This window comes from Coturnix japonica, chromosome 11, assembly GCF_054131305.1.
Source record: "Coturnix japonica strain WE chromosome 11, WE-NBRP24, whole genome shotgun sequence".
Taxonomy (NCBI): domain Eukaryota; kingdom Metazoa; phylum Chordata; class Aves; order Galliformes; family Phasianidae; genus Coturnix; species Coturnix japonica.
The window spans coordinates 20791349-20805848 of NC_140673.1; the positions used below are offsets into that span (position 1 = coordinate 20791349).

At 46.3% G+C, this 14500-nt stretch overlaps 2 protein-coding genes and 1 long non-coding RNA gene across 5 annotated transcripts; 1 reads left to right on the forward strand and 2 right to left on the reverse strand.

Annotated features, from left to right (window-relative positions):
- The first annotated feature begins 815 nt into the window (after positions 1 to 815).
- MMACHC (metabolism of cobalamin associated C) lies at positions 816 to 4867 on the forward strand. Of its 3 annotated transcripts, none has more exons than XM_015870147.3 (4): positions 816 to 892; positions 1510 to 1704; positions 2029 to 2181; positions 2591 to 4867. In XM_015870147.3, the coding sequence occupies exons 1-4, from the start codon at positions 821 to 823 to the stop codon at positions 2885 to 2887; spliced, it is 717 nt and encodes a 238-aa protein (XP_015725633.2). In that variant the 5' UTR covers positions 816 to 820; the 3' UTR covers positions 2888 to 4867. The 3 variants fall into 3 exon arrangements, with proteins under 3 accessions (XP_015725633.2, XP_032302258.2, XP_015725634.2); XM_032446367.2 differs by having other exon boundaries at positions 2594 to 4867; XM_015870148.3 differs by lacking the exon at positions 816 to 892 and adding an exon at positions 922 to 1194.
- LOC146759052 (uncharacterized) lies at positions 2203 to 7081 on the reverse strand. Its single transcript, XR_014932824.1, has 2 exons — positions 6884 to 7081; positions 2203 to 3855 (listed from the first exon to the last, which is right to left on the reverse strand). It is a non-coding gene; the product is annotated as an uncharacterized LOC146759052 (long non-coding RNA).
- Positions 7082 to 8321: 1240 nt separating this feature from the next.
- PRDX1 (peroxiredoxin 1) lies at positions 8322 to 14398 on the reverse strand. The gene is made up of 6 exons (XM_015870149.3): positions 14354 to 14398; positions 11759 to 11875; positions 11128 to 11281; positions 10728 to 10850; positions 9840 to 9970; positions 8322 to 8710 (listed from the first exon to the last, which is right to left on the reverse strand). Exons 2-6 carry the CDS (start codon positions 11862 to 11864, stop codon positions 8625 to 8627), a joined length of 600 nt encoding a protein of 199 aa, XP_015725635.2. The 5' UTR covers positions 11865 to 11875; positions 14354 to 14398; the 3' UTR covers positions 8322 to 8624.
- Positions 14399 to 14500: the final 102 nt, after the last annotated feature.

Here is a 14500-nt window from a genome sequence, read left to right on the forward strand (position 1 = left end):
CCTGAGGCTGGGAATGGTGCACTAACAGGGAGCACCACCAGCACCGACACCCTGCGTTCACACACAGCATCCCTGCAGCCCGCCCCGCTGCTGCCACCTGCCGGAGGAACGGCACGGAACGGGACATGGGCAGCAAGCTCAGCCTGAGCCGAACCGGCACCGCCCCCAATGTGTGCCGGCATTGCATTGCTCCTGGAGCAGCACTCAGTGTGCAGGCATTGCATTGCTCCTGGAGCAGCACTCAGTGTGTGTGCCGGCATTGCATTGCTCCTGGGGCAGCACTCGGTGTGCAGGCATTGCATTGCATTGCTCCTGGAGCAGCACTCGGTGTGCAGGCATTGCATTGCTCCTGGAGCAGCACTCAGTGTGTGTGCGGGCATTGCATTGCTCCTGGGGCAGCACTCAGTGTGCGGGCATTGCATTGCTCCTGGAGCAGCACTCAGTGTGCGGGCATTGCATTGCTCCTGGAGCAGCATTCAGTGTGCCGGCATTGCATTGCTCCTGGGGCAGCACTCAGTGTGCCGGCATTGCATTGCTCCTGGAGCAGCACTCGGTGTGCGGGCATTGCATTGCTCCTGGAGCAGCACTCAGTGTGCGGGCATTGCATTGCTCCTGGAGCAGCACTCAGTGTGCGGGCATTGCATTGCTCCTAGAGCAGCACTCAGCACCTCCTGACCCCCCCACCCCTCACTGGATCTTTATAGCACACGCGGTTTGCAAATGGCGGCGCTCCCACGTCCCGCGCACTACATCTCCCATGGTGCCCCGCGGCTCTCGCTCGGTGCCGTTCGGAACTACCGTTCCCGTGATGCCCCGCGCCATGGAGCAGCGCGTGTCGGAGCGGCTGCAGGGCGCGCTGGGCCCGCTCGGCTTCGAGGTGCGCGCCTTCAAGGTATGACGTCACGGCGGCGTGCGGGCGGCGTGACGTCACCCTTTGTGGCGTGACGTCACCGTCGGTGTCGCGGTGCAGGGAGACGCCGCCGTGCCGGGGGTCGGTCCGGCCCGGCCGGAGGTCGGTGCGTGCGGCCCCGTGGCAGCGGCCGCCCCCATGTGAAGGCAGCCGGCTGCTGTAGCGCTGCCCACGGGCGGCAGCAGGCGGCAGTGCCGGCACGGAGCGGGGATGGGGCCGGCAGGATGCACGGACACCGGGCCGTGACACACAGAGCGGGGCGGAGCAGCGCCGGGTCCTGCTGGGTCAGTGCCGCCAAGGCCGGTTACGGCACGGGCCAGCTGCCAGAGCCAGCGGGGAAAGTCCGCCCGGAGGGTTTAACGGTTAATCTCAGTGCACAACCGCACCGGGGTGTCAGTACCGACTGCGGGCGGGGTCGTGTGGGCACCATCGCTGTCTGTGCCTCTTTGCGCCCCGGCTCAGGACACAGGCAGGCTGTGAAGCAGGACAAGCAGTAGGAAACGTGTCTTAAGATAGGATCCAAATAGGGATAAAACAGCCCCCACTAGCAGCAGACTGGTGTCCCTGTGCTAATGGAGATGTGCTTGTCTTTGCTCCAGGTTGGATGGTACAATGCGGTTCTGCAGCCAGCCTTCCATCTCCCGTACCCCGATGACACACTGGCCTTTGTTGTCCTCAGCACGCCGTCAATGTTTGACAAAGCCCTGAAGCCTTTTGTGAACAGAGAACGGTTACAAATCATCAGAGATCCCGTGGATCAGTGTGTGTGCCATCATTTATCCGGCGTGAAGGAGGCAAGAGCCTGAAATGCTGCTTTGTAAACTCCTTTTAATATCGTGCCATGTAACCATCCAGGTGCTTTGAACAGTAGGCAAAGCCTTCTGGGTTTTTGCTCTTGCAAAGGGCAGAGCATCGCTCACGTCCTGTCTGTACCAGTACAACCCATAGTTATGTAGGGTGCTTTACAGACACACTGTGAACACCCAGAGCTGTGAGCACAGTGATAGAATTCAGGTTCAGGATGTGGAACATTCAGGCCTCTCACTGTGCCTCATTTGCTGGTATCCAGCACTTCTGTACTGACAAATCTTCCTCCGTGGTTTTGTCTTTTCCCCCAGATATTCCCTGAGCAGAAGGTGGATGTCATGTTCGATTACGAGATACTGCCAAGCCGAAGGCCCAAGTTCTTGGCACAAACAGCTGCTCACGTTGCTGGAGCGGCATATTATTACCAAAGGAAGGATGTGAAGTTTGATCCCTGGGGGGAGAAGGTGAGGAAAAAGACACCAAACTGCAATCACCAAACCATACAGCTATTTTTATTGACTAGTTCTCCATGCAGGAAGATACAACATCCACATCACATCTAGCTGTGTAGCTAAATGAAGTGTTTCGGGCGGGAGTCAGAGGCAGCCAACATGCGATGCTGTGGTGCGTTAGAGGGTTGTATGTGTAGATGGAGAAGAATATCTTTTAAGTCTACTTAGAAGAACACACTTCAGTGTTAAAGACCTGTTGGCTGCAGCACTGTAAATAGCAAAAATGGAAACCAAGTGCCATGAGCTCAGGGAAGGCTTTTTTCCCCAGATAACTTTCCAACAGGGAGCCACAAGCAGAAGGAATTGCTGGACCTGTAACCATTACCAAAGACATCCTAAATCTTATTTTTCCTCCTTCCAGAAGATCTTTGGCGTATGCATCCATCCCAAGTATGGCGGCTGGTTTGCTATCCGGGGGCTCCTGCTGTTCCCAGACGTTCAGGTACCATTCTTAGAACAGTCTGCTCCTGTCGACTGCGTGAGCACAGAAGAGAAAAGAACAGAGCTGCTGGAGCTGTTCAATTTCCACTGGCGGGATGGCCGCTACAGGGACATCATTGAAGTGAAGGAAAGGTACTCTGAGGAGCAGAAAACCTACTTTTCCACTCCTCCAATAGAGAGATTCAAGCTGCTGGGGCTGACACATTTCACACAGTAACGTGGTTCCATGAGGGTGCTGGGCACAGGCTAAGTGTCACTCAGCAGCATCTCTTCCATACTGCTGAGGAGGAAGGTGTGCTGATAGGGACTGAAAATCCAAGCGCCGTGTACAGCATCTCAATCCAAACTTCAGCTTCTCAGATTTAGAGGAAGCACTTACGGTCTGTTCCCTTGCTGCTGCTGCTGAGTTTTGAGAATCCCATTAAGAAACCCATTTGTCCGGCTGGGTGAAGCTGAGACACCCTGGCACTGGGAGAACTCGTGCTGCTGCTTGTTGTAAAAGGGTTTTTTTCCTTAAGAATGTCTTCTCCCAATAATTTTATATAAGAGTAACAAAGTTATTTATTTTTACTGCATTCTGAAGTCATTTCTTCTGGTCTGAACTTTTCAGATGCGTCCAGCATTTCACTGCCCCATGTTGTAACTCTCCATCTCCAGGGAACACATGTTCAGTCCTCAGAAGAACATTTTTCTGCCTTCCCTCCCTTCTCACGAATCTGACTTATTTTAAACAAGGAATCTTGTAACAGCCCCATTCCTTAACCCCCAAAAGAAAATTCTCCAGAGACTGGTTCATTGGTTTGTGTGATCCTGTGCAAGAAGTGGGAGGGAGCAAAAGACAGCGAACAGCAGCAGCCTCCTCCAGGGTAGTCGTGGAAGGCAAAGGGACAGAGTGAAGGTCACAGCTCAAGTCTGACACGTTTCCTCTTTACCCACGGTCAGCTGCTCAGAACGAGGTGGAGGCTTTAGGTCAGTAAGAAGCACTCACCCACTGCACAGAGCTGCCTCCTAAAACCTTGGGGAAGATAGTGTGAAAGCCAGGCATCACGCAGCAAGATAACTAACAGAGAGAGTCAGTTCTTGTTACCTTTCTCAAAGGTGGATGAGAATTTACTTTCCAGTGCCAGTAATTTTCCACTTCCAGTAATACCACAGCTGTTATACTGTAGCTTCCTGTTGTACTTTCTAGATGAAGGAGATCATAAAGTCACATGCATGTAAAAAACAGTACATGAAATGCTGCTGCACTCAGACATAAGCAGAGAAAAAATGCAGCCAAAATCCACCTCCCGTTGCCGGTTGATATGTTGCCAGAGAGACTTTTTTAGGTGACTTGTGTCAGATTCATTCATAGGTCACAGTGACAGGGGAATGAGGAATTAATTTACCTCAGAGCACCTAACGAGGCTTATGCCTTGTTAATAACAGAGTACGTTGAAATGATGCTTGATGGAGGGTCTGTTACTTAACTGCAGCGCAGTGCTGGGCACTTTCTCCCTTTGGTACCAACATGGTTATGCAGAACTGAGCCCTTTATTCCTCTCAGAGACCCAGGCACTAAAGCTGCTCACAATAAGTCAGTGCTTGATGGACTTCTTTGTAGTCTGTATAGTGAATCATATAATCAAAGCTCAGCATAACTTGTCTGTTATTCCTCTAAACTGAGCAGCAAGCATGTGATCACTGGCTTTGTTCAATGCTTGTTCTTAGAGAACCACATTTGTTACTTTCCATGCACTGTTTGTTAGACAACTGACAATGTAATTGTTTTTAAGTTAAAAATAATCAAATTCAATTATTTAAATTCTATTTGTTATGGATCTACTGCTGCTTGAAATGGTGGTTAACCTGCCAGAGGTTCCCAGCTCAACTGGGATTTAACAGGGACTGGAGCTGATGGCTCGTAGTAGTAATATATATAAAACACTGACCCCCCCTTAGAAGGATAAACAGTGATGTTCCCAGAGGGGTGAACAGCAATTCTCTTGGGAGGATAAATAGAGGATGGAAGTTGATTTATAGTTTTACATAATGGTTTAAAATTAAAAAATATTTTTGATAATTTCTTAAAAATATTAAGTATTTTGTCTTGTTACGCTCACTAAAAGATCACTGTCACTGTTCCTTTGTGATTTTTTTGGTAATTTATTTCCCGTACATGGCACTTTGATTAATAAAAGGTACAAAGGTACAATCATCCTGAGAACGGAGTGTTTTTAAGCTACGCAGTGATTATCTCATGGAGAGCTAAGGATGTTAAAGTAAAAACTGACCACCATGTGTTTAACCACACAAATGATACTGAACTCAGGGCAGCTCACCTGGGACACTGAAACACAGCACAGCAGGAATGAAGCCTAATCAATGTTGATCTTTACAAGGTTGCTTGAGTGAGATGGTTTAACAAGCAGCATGATAAGGCACCCTGATTTTCTTCCTGTGCTCTGGCAGGAACAAAAGATCAGGGCATCCAGCAATAACTCAGCTGAGGGGTTTTCCTCTCAGTAACTAAAAAGCAATACCTGTAATTACTGGAATTCATTTAAAAACATATTAATGATATTACATCAAGTAAGGGCAGATCTGTCTTCTTGATGTTTCTGGCAAAACAGTTGTCAGGCAGAACAGGGTACAAATATTCAACCCCATATTCAATCCTACCGTAGTAGTTTTGGAGCGAACTCTGCGTTTCTTTCAGCCAAGTCTCCAAGCACCACAGCTGCAGCTGCTCTCCTTGCTGGTCTGTGCCTTATAAAAGTGGAGCCTGAGAACCCATTTGAGTTCTCATCTCTTGAGACAAGACCAGACACGGTGAGGAATGGATCACTTTGGATCCTGAGGCAGCATGAAGACACCATTATCAGAGGCAGCTGCAAATGTCAAGACAAGTCATTGCAAATGTTTGGCCCAATGATTTAGCTACCACGTTTTATGTAAGTTTTCACTAAATTCTTGTTTCTAAACACTTCAGTTCCTTTCTTCCTCATTACAAGCAGTAAGGTGAGAATTAAGACCAAGCAGTAAAGAAAAGTAAGAAGCCTTTGAGTTCAGATTTCACAAGATATTCCACACATTTCAAGGTAATCAAATACTTGGTGAGGAAGTTACCATTCTGCCATTTCTCTGTGCACATAACATTAATGATTTACCTGCTCCATCAGTGACACTTTGAGGTTAACGATGAAGTCCAAAATAAAGAAGAAGATGCGATTTTTATTAAGATTAACCCTGTGACAATGTGATTAAATGCAAAGCACTGTCTAATCTGGTGACAAGCAGACACGGTGATCATTCCTCTGAAACAGGAAAACACTTCAGGGCCTGTTTTTTCCTCTACCAGTTAAAGCAATTACTCTTATCTCAGTGTAAGAACAAGCACTCTGGATTGACTCACTAAGCACTCTGTTGCACAGCTACTTTCTGATGCTGCTGTCTAAACTACAGGCAGCAACTGGTCAGCCCCAACATGGCTATTGGTGCACAGTTCAGTTCCAAGCAAAACATGCGTTTAAAGAGTTAACTCTGCTCGCAGGTGCAGTGGTTCAAAGCTGTTCTTGAAGAGGAAGTAGGTGTTGCTATTTACTGCAGCACGGAGCCAGCTGTAACTCCTCAACCTGTGCTGACAGAAGAATATCATGTAGATATAAACAGCCAGTGAGTATCTTACAAAGAAACACCATGAACTCAAGAGTCACGTTCAGGAGAGCAATTGCCGTGCTTTAAGTTTCAGCTCAAGGAGCCAAGTTTCACATTGAAGTCCAAAGCCATCATCGCTAGGTGTGGTGGGATGAGCTTACCTCAGCCCATGGCTCCTGTAGGAGCTGCCAGCAATGCAGCGCTTCCACCCAGCTCTGCAGCTGCCCTGTGTGCTGCAAGGGCGCGTCCATTACAGCACATGCTGAGCAGAGCTGTCTGCCCACCCCACCCTACAGCTTCACACAGCCCCTTATTGTTCCCTTTGCAAAGATGAATCACAAAGTTTCTCTTGTAAGCCCTCTATAGCTCAATATGTCCAAGTCACTCAGAACTTAGGCAGGCTGTCACTACTGAACATCAGTGTAACAACTTTCAGAGTACATTTTTCAAACTATGAATAAAATCCATGCTTTATGCAACCACCCTTTTGATGTATAGAGTGCAATTGCTGAGGTCTGCACATATTCTTTTACAACCAAAGTGCACCGTTTCACAATATCTGTGGCACATAACCTACCTGCTTATGTTCTTAGACCTGTATTGATCTGTTGGACGAGGCGATGTACTCCAATTGTATCAACGCACTGCATTCATTCCCACGTTTAACTGGTTATTTGGCACAAACACAGTGCAGTATAAGCACAACAAGCTGCAGCCCTTAGCAGAGCGAAGGCAGCAGGGTTTTTATCGGGCCTTCCCACACACACCCGGCTGTGGGGAAATGGCGCCTCCCGGCAGGGCGGGAACAACAACACCGCCTCAGGGAGGGGGGCGGCCCCGGAGCGCTCCGGGCTGCAGGGGAAGTGATTTTAGTTAAATAAAGGGAAAACAAAACGCATTCCAATAGACTGAAACACACAGAGCCCTCCCGAGGACTGCTGTTACCAATCCCCTCCTACTTCAAAGTGAGCAGAGCCCAGTGCAACTGAAGGCTGACACCAGACTAGCTCTGACCTCCCCCATTGCCCTTTTAACAGGGGAAAACTTCATATTCAGCACCTGACTCCTTTCAAGTAGCCCTGGGCCTTAACTTTGTTGCTGTTCACTTCAGCAAATAGAACTCATTTCTACATCTTAGTATTTGAGAGTTGTTTACATACCTGTAAAGATCTATCACAAGGCTCTAACTCGCTTGCACTGCAAAGCAGTAGCTCCTTTAACCATGAAGCCACATGGCCAATACAGCTGTAATTAAGTTTAAGTAAATCAAGGCATACAACTATGGCCTTATGTGCATATTATAAAACTCATGCATAGTTCAAAGATGAAAGGTGAGGCTGAGCCAATCCAGGTATCCTAGTTCATAGCGTCACCCTTTTGATCTTCCCCAGTACCTTGCAGTCAATATGATCATAAGATCAACACACTCATGTTGTGTATCCAAAGAAGCCACATCATATACAAAAAAAAGTTATTTCCAGGAAGCCCAATACTGCAAGTTTGGATTCCCAGAGCTTTGGCCTATGCAATCCATTTTGACCAAAATAAATTCATACTGTACACAAAGTCATGCCTGGTCTCTGTCAGCCACAACTGGGCTTCACACTCTGTGCTCTGCAGTACTTCTTAACCCTGACAGATCCAGGTCAAAATGCATTCCGCTACATTCCATTTTTTTCTTCTGCTAAGAACTTTACAATACAAACACAGAAGTGAGTGTTGGGATCTCCATTCTAATGGAGCTGCAGAAGGCCTCTGGGAATTAAGCTGTCTACAAGCAGTTCAACAGACTGAGCAGCAAGACCATGATTTTTCACTGCTATCTAGAAGTTGTCTTACTGAACCAGAGGATTTCACCATAACCCAGATATGCTATGAAGGAGTACAGTTCGCTCTACAGAGATCACTTTTGCGTATTCTCTAGTGAATTCACTTTGTCATTACTTGTCAGTGAAGCAGAAGCACAGCCTGCATAGCTCACCAAGCTCTTGACTACACAAGACCAGGACACGGTGTGCTCTTTCCACAAGTTTAATAGTTACAAAAGGATACCATTATTCTATATGCAACACATGGCTAACCACATATACTGCATCATCACTAAAGTCAACAGGCCACGATGTACAGATATTGATCATTAAGGTTTTCTATAAAGTTACTGTCAACAGGACTAACTTTCCTTCAAGTAAAAAAAAAAAAAGTTACTGCTTATACCTCTAGCATGATCCCTTGACTCAAATGCAATGAATTAGTCAAAGTTCAGTAACTGGTACTTGCTCTTTATGTAAGGCATACTAGTTTCCACTCAGAATGAAAGTTTACTTCTGCTTGGAGAAATACTCTTTGCTCTTCTGAACATCAGGCTTGATTGTATCACTGCCGGGCTTCCAGCCAGCGGGGCACACTGAAACAATAAGAACATGTAAGCCTTCCTAGCCACTCCCACTCTGTTTTATACAGACACTAAAGCATGTTAGTAACAACTCATAGCTATTAAAATTCTTGCAACATACATAAATCAATTCAGTATTATCTTCAGCTCTCAGCTTCTGATTGTTGCTAAATACCTTAGCCTAGCCTAGACTTCAGCCTTGCTCTGGAAGAAGAGCTTCTGCCAGGTTTTGACTACTCCAGGGCACAGCAAACTTCAAAGGGCTTCATGTGACAAAGGCAACATGTGACTGCCCCCATCAACATATATTAAGGATGCCTCCTCAGATGAAATAGAAAATGGCATCTAAGTTAAGAAACATTGACGCTCTTTGGGCTACAGCACAAAAACCAATAGCAGCTGGTTTTAATAAAGTGCAACACAGATCTACCAGCTCTGAAGCACATTATGCATGAGCAATAGCAACACCTGCAATTAACTAATAACAGCTAAATACTATTAACACCTTTATGTTAATTCTAGCTTTACATAAACCACATCAAAGCTTTCATATGCAGTGTGCTTTTTTATTCTAGGAAAAGCATCCAGCCTCGAGCACCTTTGTATCACTCTTGTACTACAGGCACAAGAACTCTTGCCATTTTCCTCTTCACTTGGCCTCAGTACTCATGGACACAAACCAGCAGGCTTTCAGAAAACTTAAATGCTCCAACAGACTGCTTAATATATGTATCATCAGTACCAAATGTGTCCAGCCTATCAAGTCTGAGAGCCAAGTCTAAGTTATGTTTGTCTCTGCAGGCAAAACTAAGACGTTCCTCAACACTGGAACATTTTCTAATTGAAGAAGGGTATTGAAGAGTGTTGTCCAACTGAAGATGGACCTACTGCTACGTACTTGCCAAGATGCCCAGCACGTGGTTTAAGTGATTTCAACATCAAGCAAATACTTGATGGACCATTAACTGGAATAAGGTTGTATGGTGTTGTGGTGCACTTCAATAAACATCTTTACAGAAACAGCTTCGTTACAAGCAGCACAATTCTATATACATAATTAGTAACTCTCAGCAAACCTATCTAACCTGCTTAGTTAATACTGTTCTCTAGAGACCCATTTAGAATCAGAGTGATCCCTTACCTTCTCCATGTTTATCTGTAAACTGGAAGGCTTGCACAAGCCTCAGGGTCTCATCAACAGAACGGCCAACAGGAAGATCATTAATTGTTATCTGCCTCAAGATCCCCTTCTCATCAATTATGAACAGGCCCCTACAAAGACAGATCTGAAGTTAAACACAAATTTGGACAGATTTGTCTGAAACAATATTCAATCATAAAACTTAATGGCATGGTATAGTATTATTGACCTCTTCCTTTCCCAAAAGCAGAGCCCTGTTCCTACACTAATACAACATCATAATAAAACAATCATACATTCAACAGGAGCTAAGAGAGACAGGAGATAAATATGAAATGAAGTGTTACTTTCCTGTGTTTATTTTGCTTTAAGGAAAACAAAAGAAATGAGGAAAAAAATGAAAAAACAACTATGCAGTTCATAGAAATACAGGTATGGCCAATTGCCCATCAGTTAGTTCTCTATAATCACATGAAGAGTTAGCACAAGTTCAGCTCCTTCAGCAACTTCAACTGTTCAGCTGACTAAAAGATAAAGGCACAGCTTTTAATTCCTCTGTACTTTAATCACTAAATACCTCTAATCACTTTCAGGACTATGCAGATCTTGTATTAGCCATGTTTGCATAAGCTCACTTGCATCATGTAGATAGGTAACGCTCTAAGTAATGCTGTTATCAAAGGAAAGCAGCAGACATTTATCTAGCTTACCAAAACCCTAAGTCTAAACAAGTAACGTCTCTCCTTGCACAAGTGTGATAGCTTAAAGCAGCTTACATCTTGAATAGCTGAGAACTTCAGTTCACTGCAGATGTTCAAGTATATGCAAGTTCTGCATTAAAGTTGCATGATGCAATAACATTAACAGGCTTACCCTATTGCTCATTACCTGTATGCAATACCTTCATCCTCTTTAAGTACTCCATAGTCTCTGGCAATGTCACGTCTTGTGTCAGAAATCAGTGGGATTTTCATAGTGCCCAAACCACCTTGTTTCTTAGGAGTGTTGATCCTAAAAGCAGAAGTGTTAAGAAAGAAGGTCAGTTCATAACGTACAACAGAGGGTCACCCTAAGTGCACTTCGGATGCACAAAGCATGCCAGGAAGTAACAAAGGAACTGCCCGGTACTCCCAATTCTGTTCAGAAGCATCTGGAATGACAGTACTTCCTACAGGACTTTATTTGATACACAAGTAAATTAAGTTTAAGTCTGAATACTCAGAATCCAGTTCCTGTAAGAACTGAGGCCAGGCACAATAATGTCTAATGTTAAAAGGCTGATTCTTACCAGGCAAGGTGACAGAAGTGAGAATCAACAGAAGCTCCAATTATTTCACAGTTAATTTTCCTGAATTCATCAGCTCTGTCGCTGTATGCGATGATTTCAGTTGGACAAACAAAAGTGAAGTCCAGAGGGTAGAAGAAGAACACAACATATTTCCCTAGAAGAGCAACGTCACTGGTTAATCTCTTACATTAGATTCTACAGCAGTACCAAACTTGCAAGGAGGGACACAATAGTTTTCTAGTACTTCAGCAGAAAGAAGCTTCTTTAGTTAGAGGGAATTCTACTTTCCACCAACAAATAAACAAGATCTTGTAGTTTCACCTGTTTTGAAGCTGTTATATCAGACTCAAAATGCCTGAATCTAGGATAAAACTTAGTTGTTCTATTTTAGAAGAATTTCATGCTAATAACCAACAATCATCATAATTAGGACATTCAGTCATGCTGTCAACAGCTTCCCAAACACATTCCAGTTGGCAATGAACAAAATCACTGTAAATTGCCTACAGTCAAGTGGTCACTGTTACTTGGAAACCAAACCAAAGGCTTCATTAGATGCTCCCCCTCCCCACCTCCCAGCCCCTGCACATGGGGAGATTGCATTTGCATAATTAGATGCACATAAGCCTACCTCTATAGTCAGAGAGCTTGATATCCTTGAATTGCCCATCTGGCATTACTGCTGTGGCAGTAAATTCAGGGGCTGGTTTTCCAATGAAAGCCTTTCCTGAAGACATCTTGATTTAATCTGGAAAAGAATTAACAGCGCAGTTTAGATAGCTGAATAGTTTGAATACATCTTACTTCCAGGTGCAAAGCATCATATCAGTTTAATTATCAGTGGGGCAGTATATCAGCATTTGATCTGGCAGCAAGGCTTAAGAGCAAAACTCATTTTAAGCTTATCACCTGGGTAGTCAGGTATCCAGATGAAACTACTAAGCACATTCTTTAAGGCATGTTAGTTTCCTAAGGACACAATTATCTTTGACCAGGAGCAGCTCATTACAGGCTAGAAGAGAGCCAGCTGCCTAGAGTTTTAGCTGTATCCACACTAAGCCTTTGTTCCAATAGGTGGATGAGCATAAAGTCTTTCTTCCTAAATTCTGATGAGGAGACTCTTGTTCAAATTCACAAAGGAATGTAAGACCTCAAACCTTATTTCCAAGCAGAGTTTGATTAGTCTCTAAGAGACCAACACTTTCCATAACTACTCTTCAGCCTTGCAAACAAAGAAGCCTTGTTTTATTTACAAACAAAAGACTCGTGATTTTGATCTACAGTTCACATTAACAACTACAGTCTCACAAACTCGTAAACCAGTGCAGCCAGGCTGGTTCCCCTGAGCATTTCAGTCTATTGAAAAAGAGTAAGAGTGTGCACGAGGCCAAGAGAAGTTTACTACTGGCCATCGGTCCTAAGTCCAGTCCTTTGCAGACACGTTCTGTACAGCACTTTTGCTCAGTGTGCAGATGCAGCACTTCAGAATCCCAGTTCCCTGCAGAGCACTGCCTTTCAAATACAAAACTTCATGAACCTCATTCCCTCAGCTCAGTCTTTAAGTGATCTCACTGAAGCCATTTTACATGCTGCAAAAGAATTATCTGGCACGGAGACACAAGCCTCTGAGCTGTTAGTATTACTGAGTCTCATATTGCTACAGAAAGCTGAGTTTCAAAGACCTTAAAAACCCTGCTTGCACGGCACAAAGTCCATTCCAGAACAGGGCAGATGCACTTCATTTCTTGCCTCCTTCTCCCTTGCCACAGCTCCTGGAGAATTACCTCACATGTCATAAGAATTTCTATTCAAGTTAAACTGATCAACGTAGAGCTTCTATGAAGAGTTTAACATTTGAAGGCTCCTCTCACATGCAGAGAAGATGGACAGTAACCCTCTCCTTCATTTCGCTTTGCAGAATGCCACCTTACTCAGCACGATTAACTGCCTCATACAAAGAGTTCCACATTCACAGCTCATCCGAAGGGTTCACCTTCAAATGCAGCAAACCAGGACAGAATCTTATGAACCAAGGTAGCCAGAACTGCAAGGCATTCATAAGAGGATACTGAAACGGTCTAGCATGATGACATTAATAATCCTTCCGATCACTTCATGGAGCCACAAATGCAGATGCAAGTCTGAAACTTGCCATTGCACAGCATTTGTCAGACCCTCAGCCAGAAAGTTCTGTCTTTTAAGCAATACCTGCTTTATCTGCAGTACATGACCCCGTGTTTTACCACGGAATTACATTCTTTCCCTGTACTCAAGCTCAAGGTCATCCCTTTGCTCAGTACTACGCCAGACCTATATTTGTTCCATCAGCGCTTCCCTGGAGCATAATACCAGGGTCAAATCTAAGCAGTCAGACGGCTCTCTGATACTTCCCCTTTCTGATGGAGGAATTACTGTCCCTTTTCAAATAACCTGCAAGCCTTTAACATCAGGTTATAGGACTCAGTGGTCTCCTACTGCAAGAACTGCAGCAAGTGCAGTGAAGAAAGCAGCTGCGATTTGGCACGGCCTGCTCTGCCGGGCACAGCAGCACACAGCCGCGTGCTCTGCTTGGATTTACAGCCACAGCGCTTCCTAATCCGCCGAGGAGCGGAGCACAGACTGCGTGCGAGGTCCTGCCGTTCTAGAAGCAGAAGCACGGCGCTGCAAGCGAAACGCAGCTGCACCAGCTCAGAGCGCCTGGGCTGCTCGCGGCCTCGCTACAATTACAACAAGCCGTGCCTGCATTCCAACTGGAAATTCATACCTTTAGGACACTCCGACGGGAGCGAGCCTGCCCTTCTCCAGCCCTACATCGCTACACTGAACGGACCGAGCTGCGGTGGGAGGAGGGCGGGGCTGCCCCCAGCCGGGCAGGCACGAACCGCACAGCGGCCCGCAGCCAGACCGCACCGCACCGCACACACCGCCCGAGGCCCGGCCCGGTCCAGCCCCGCTCCGAGCGGCCCCCGCCGCTCCTCCTCACGGGCAGCCCGTGCCCAGCCCCAATCCGCCCCATAACCCTTTCTTTTAAGGGAGGAAAAAGGAAAACAATACACGCCAAACGGCTGCAGAAAGCAGCAATCCCTGCACAGCGCTGCTCGGAGCGGGCTTGGCTCTACCCCTCCCCGCGGACAGGGAGAAAGAGAAATGGGAGCAAAGCCGTGAGCGAGAGCAACGTGCAGCCCCAACACCCCCCTGCCCCCCAGCGCCCCCCGCCCCCACTCACACAAAGCCCGTATCCCCGCACTCCAGCAGGAAGCCGCCAAGTGCCGCAGCCCCCGCCGCGCCGCCCCTTTATAGCGGGGCCGATCTCGCGAGGACACGGGCGCGCCGCTCCCGGGCCGTGCCGCCCGTCCCGCCTTCCCGGGCCGCC

Excerpts from the sequence above, each read along its gene's own strand:
- PRDX1 (XM_015870149.3), bottom strand. The coding sequence starts at position 11,864 with ATGTCTTCAGGAAAGGCTTTCATTGGAAAACCAGCCCCTGAATTTACT. Across the intron at positions 10,851-11,127 it reads CACTTCTGTCACCTTGCCTG|GATCAACACTCCTAAGAAAC; the intron begins GTAAGAATCAGC and ends TTCTGCTTTTAG. Across the intron at positions 8,711-9,839 it reads TACAGATAAACATGGAGAAG|TGTGCCCCGCTGGCTGGAAG; the intron begins GTAAGGGATCAC and ends TTATTGTTTCAG.
- MMACHC (XM_015870147.3), top strand. The coding sequence starts at position 821 with ATGGAGCAGCGCGTGTCGGAGCGGCTGCAGGGCGCGCTGGGCCCGCTC. Across the intron at positions 1,705-2,028 it reads ATTTATCCGGCGTGAAGGAG|ATATTCCCTGAGCAGAAGGT; the intron begins GCAAGAGCCTGA and ends CTTTTCCCCCAG. Across the intron at positions 2,182-2,590 it reads TTGATCCCTGGGGGGAGAAG|AAGATCTTTGGCGTATGCAT; the intron begins GTGAGGAAAAAG and ends TCCTCCTTCCAG.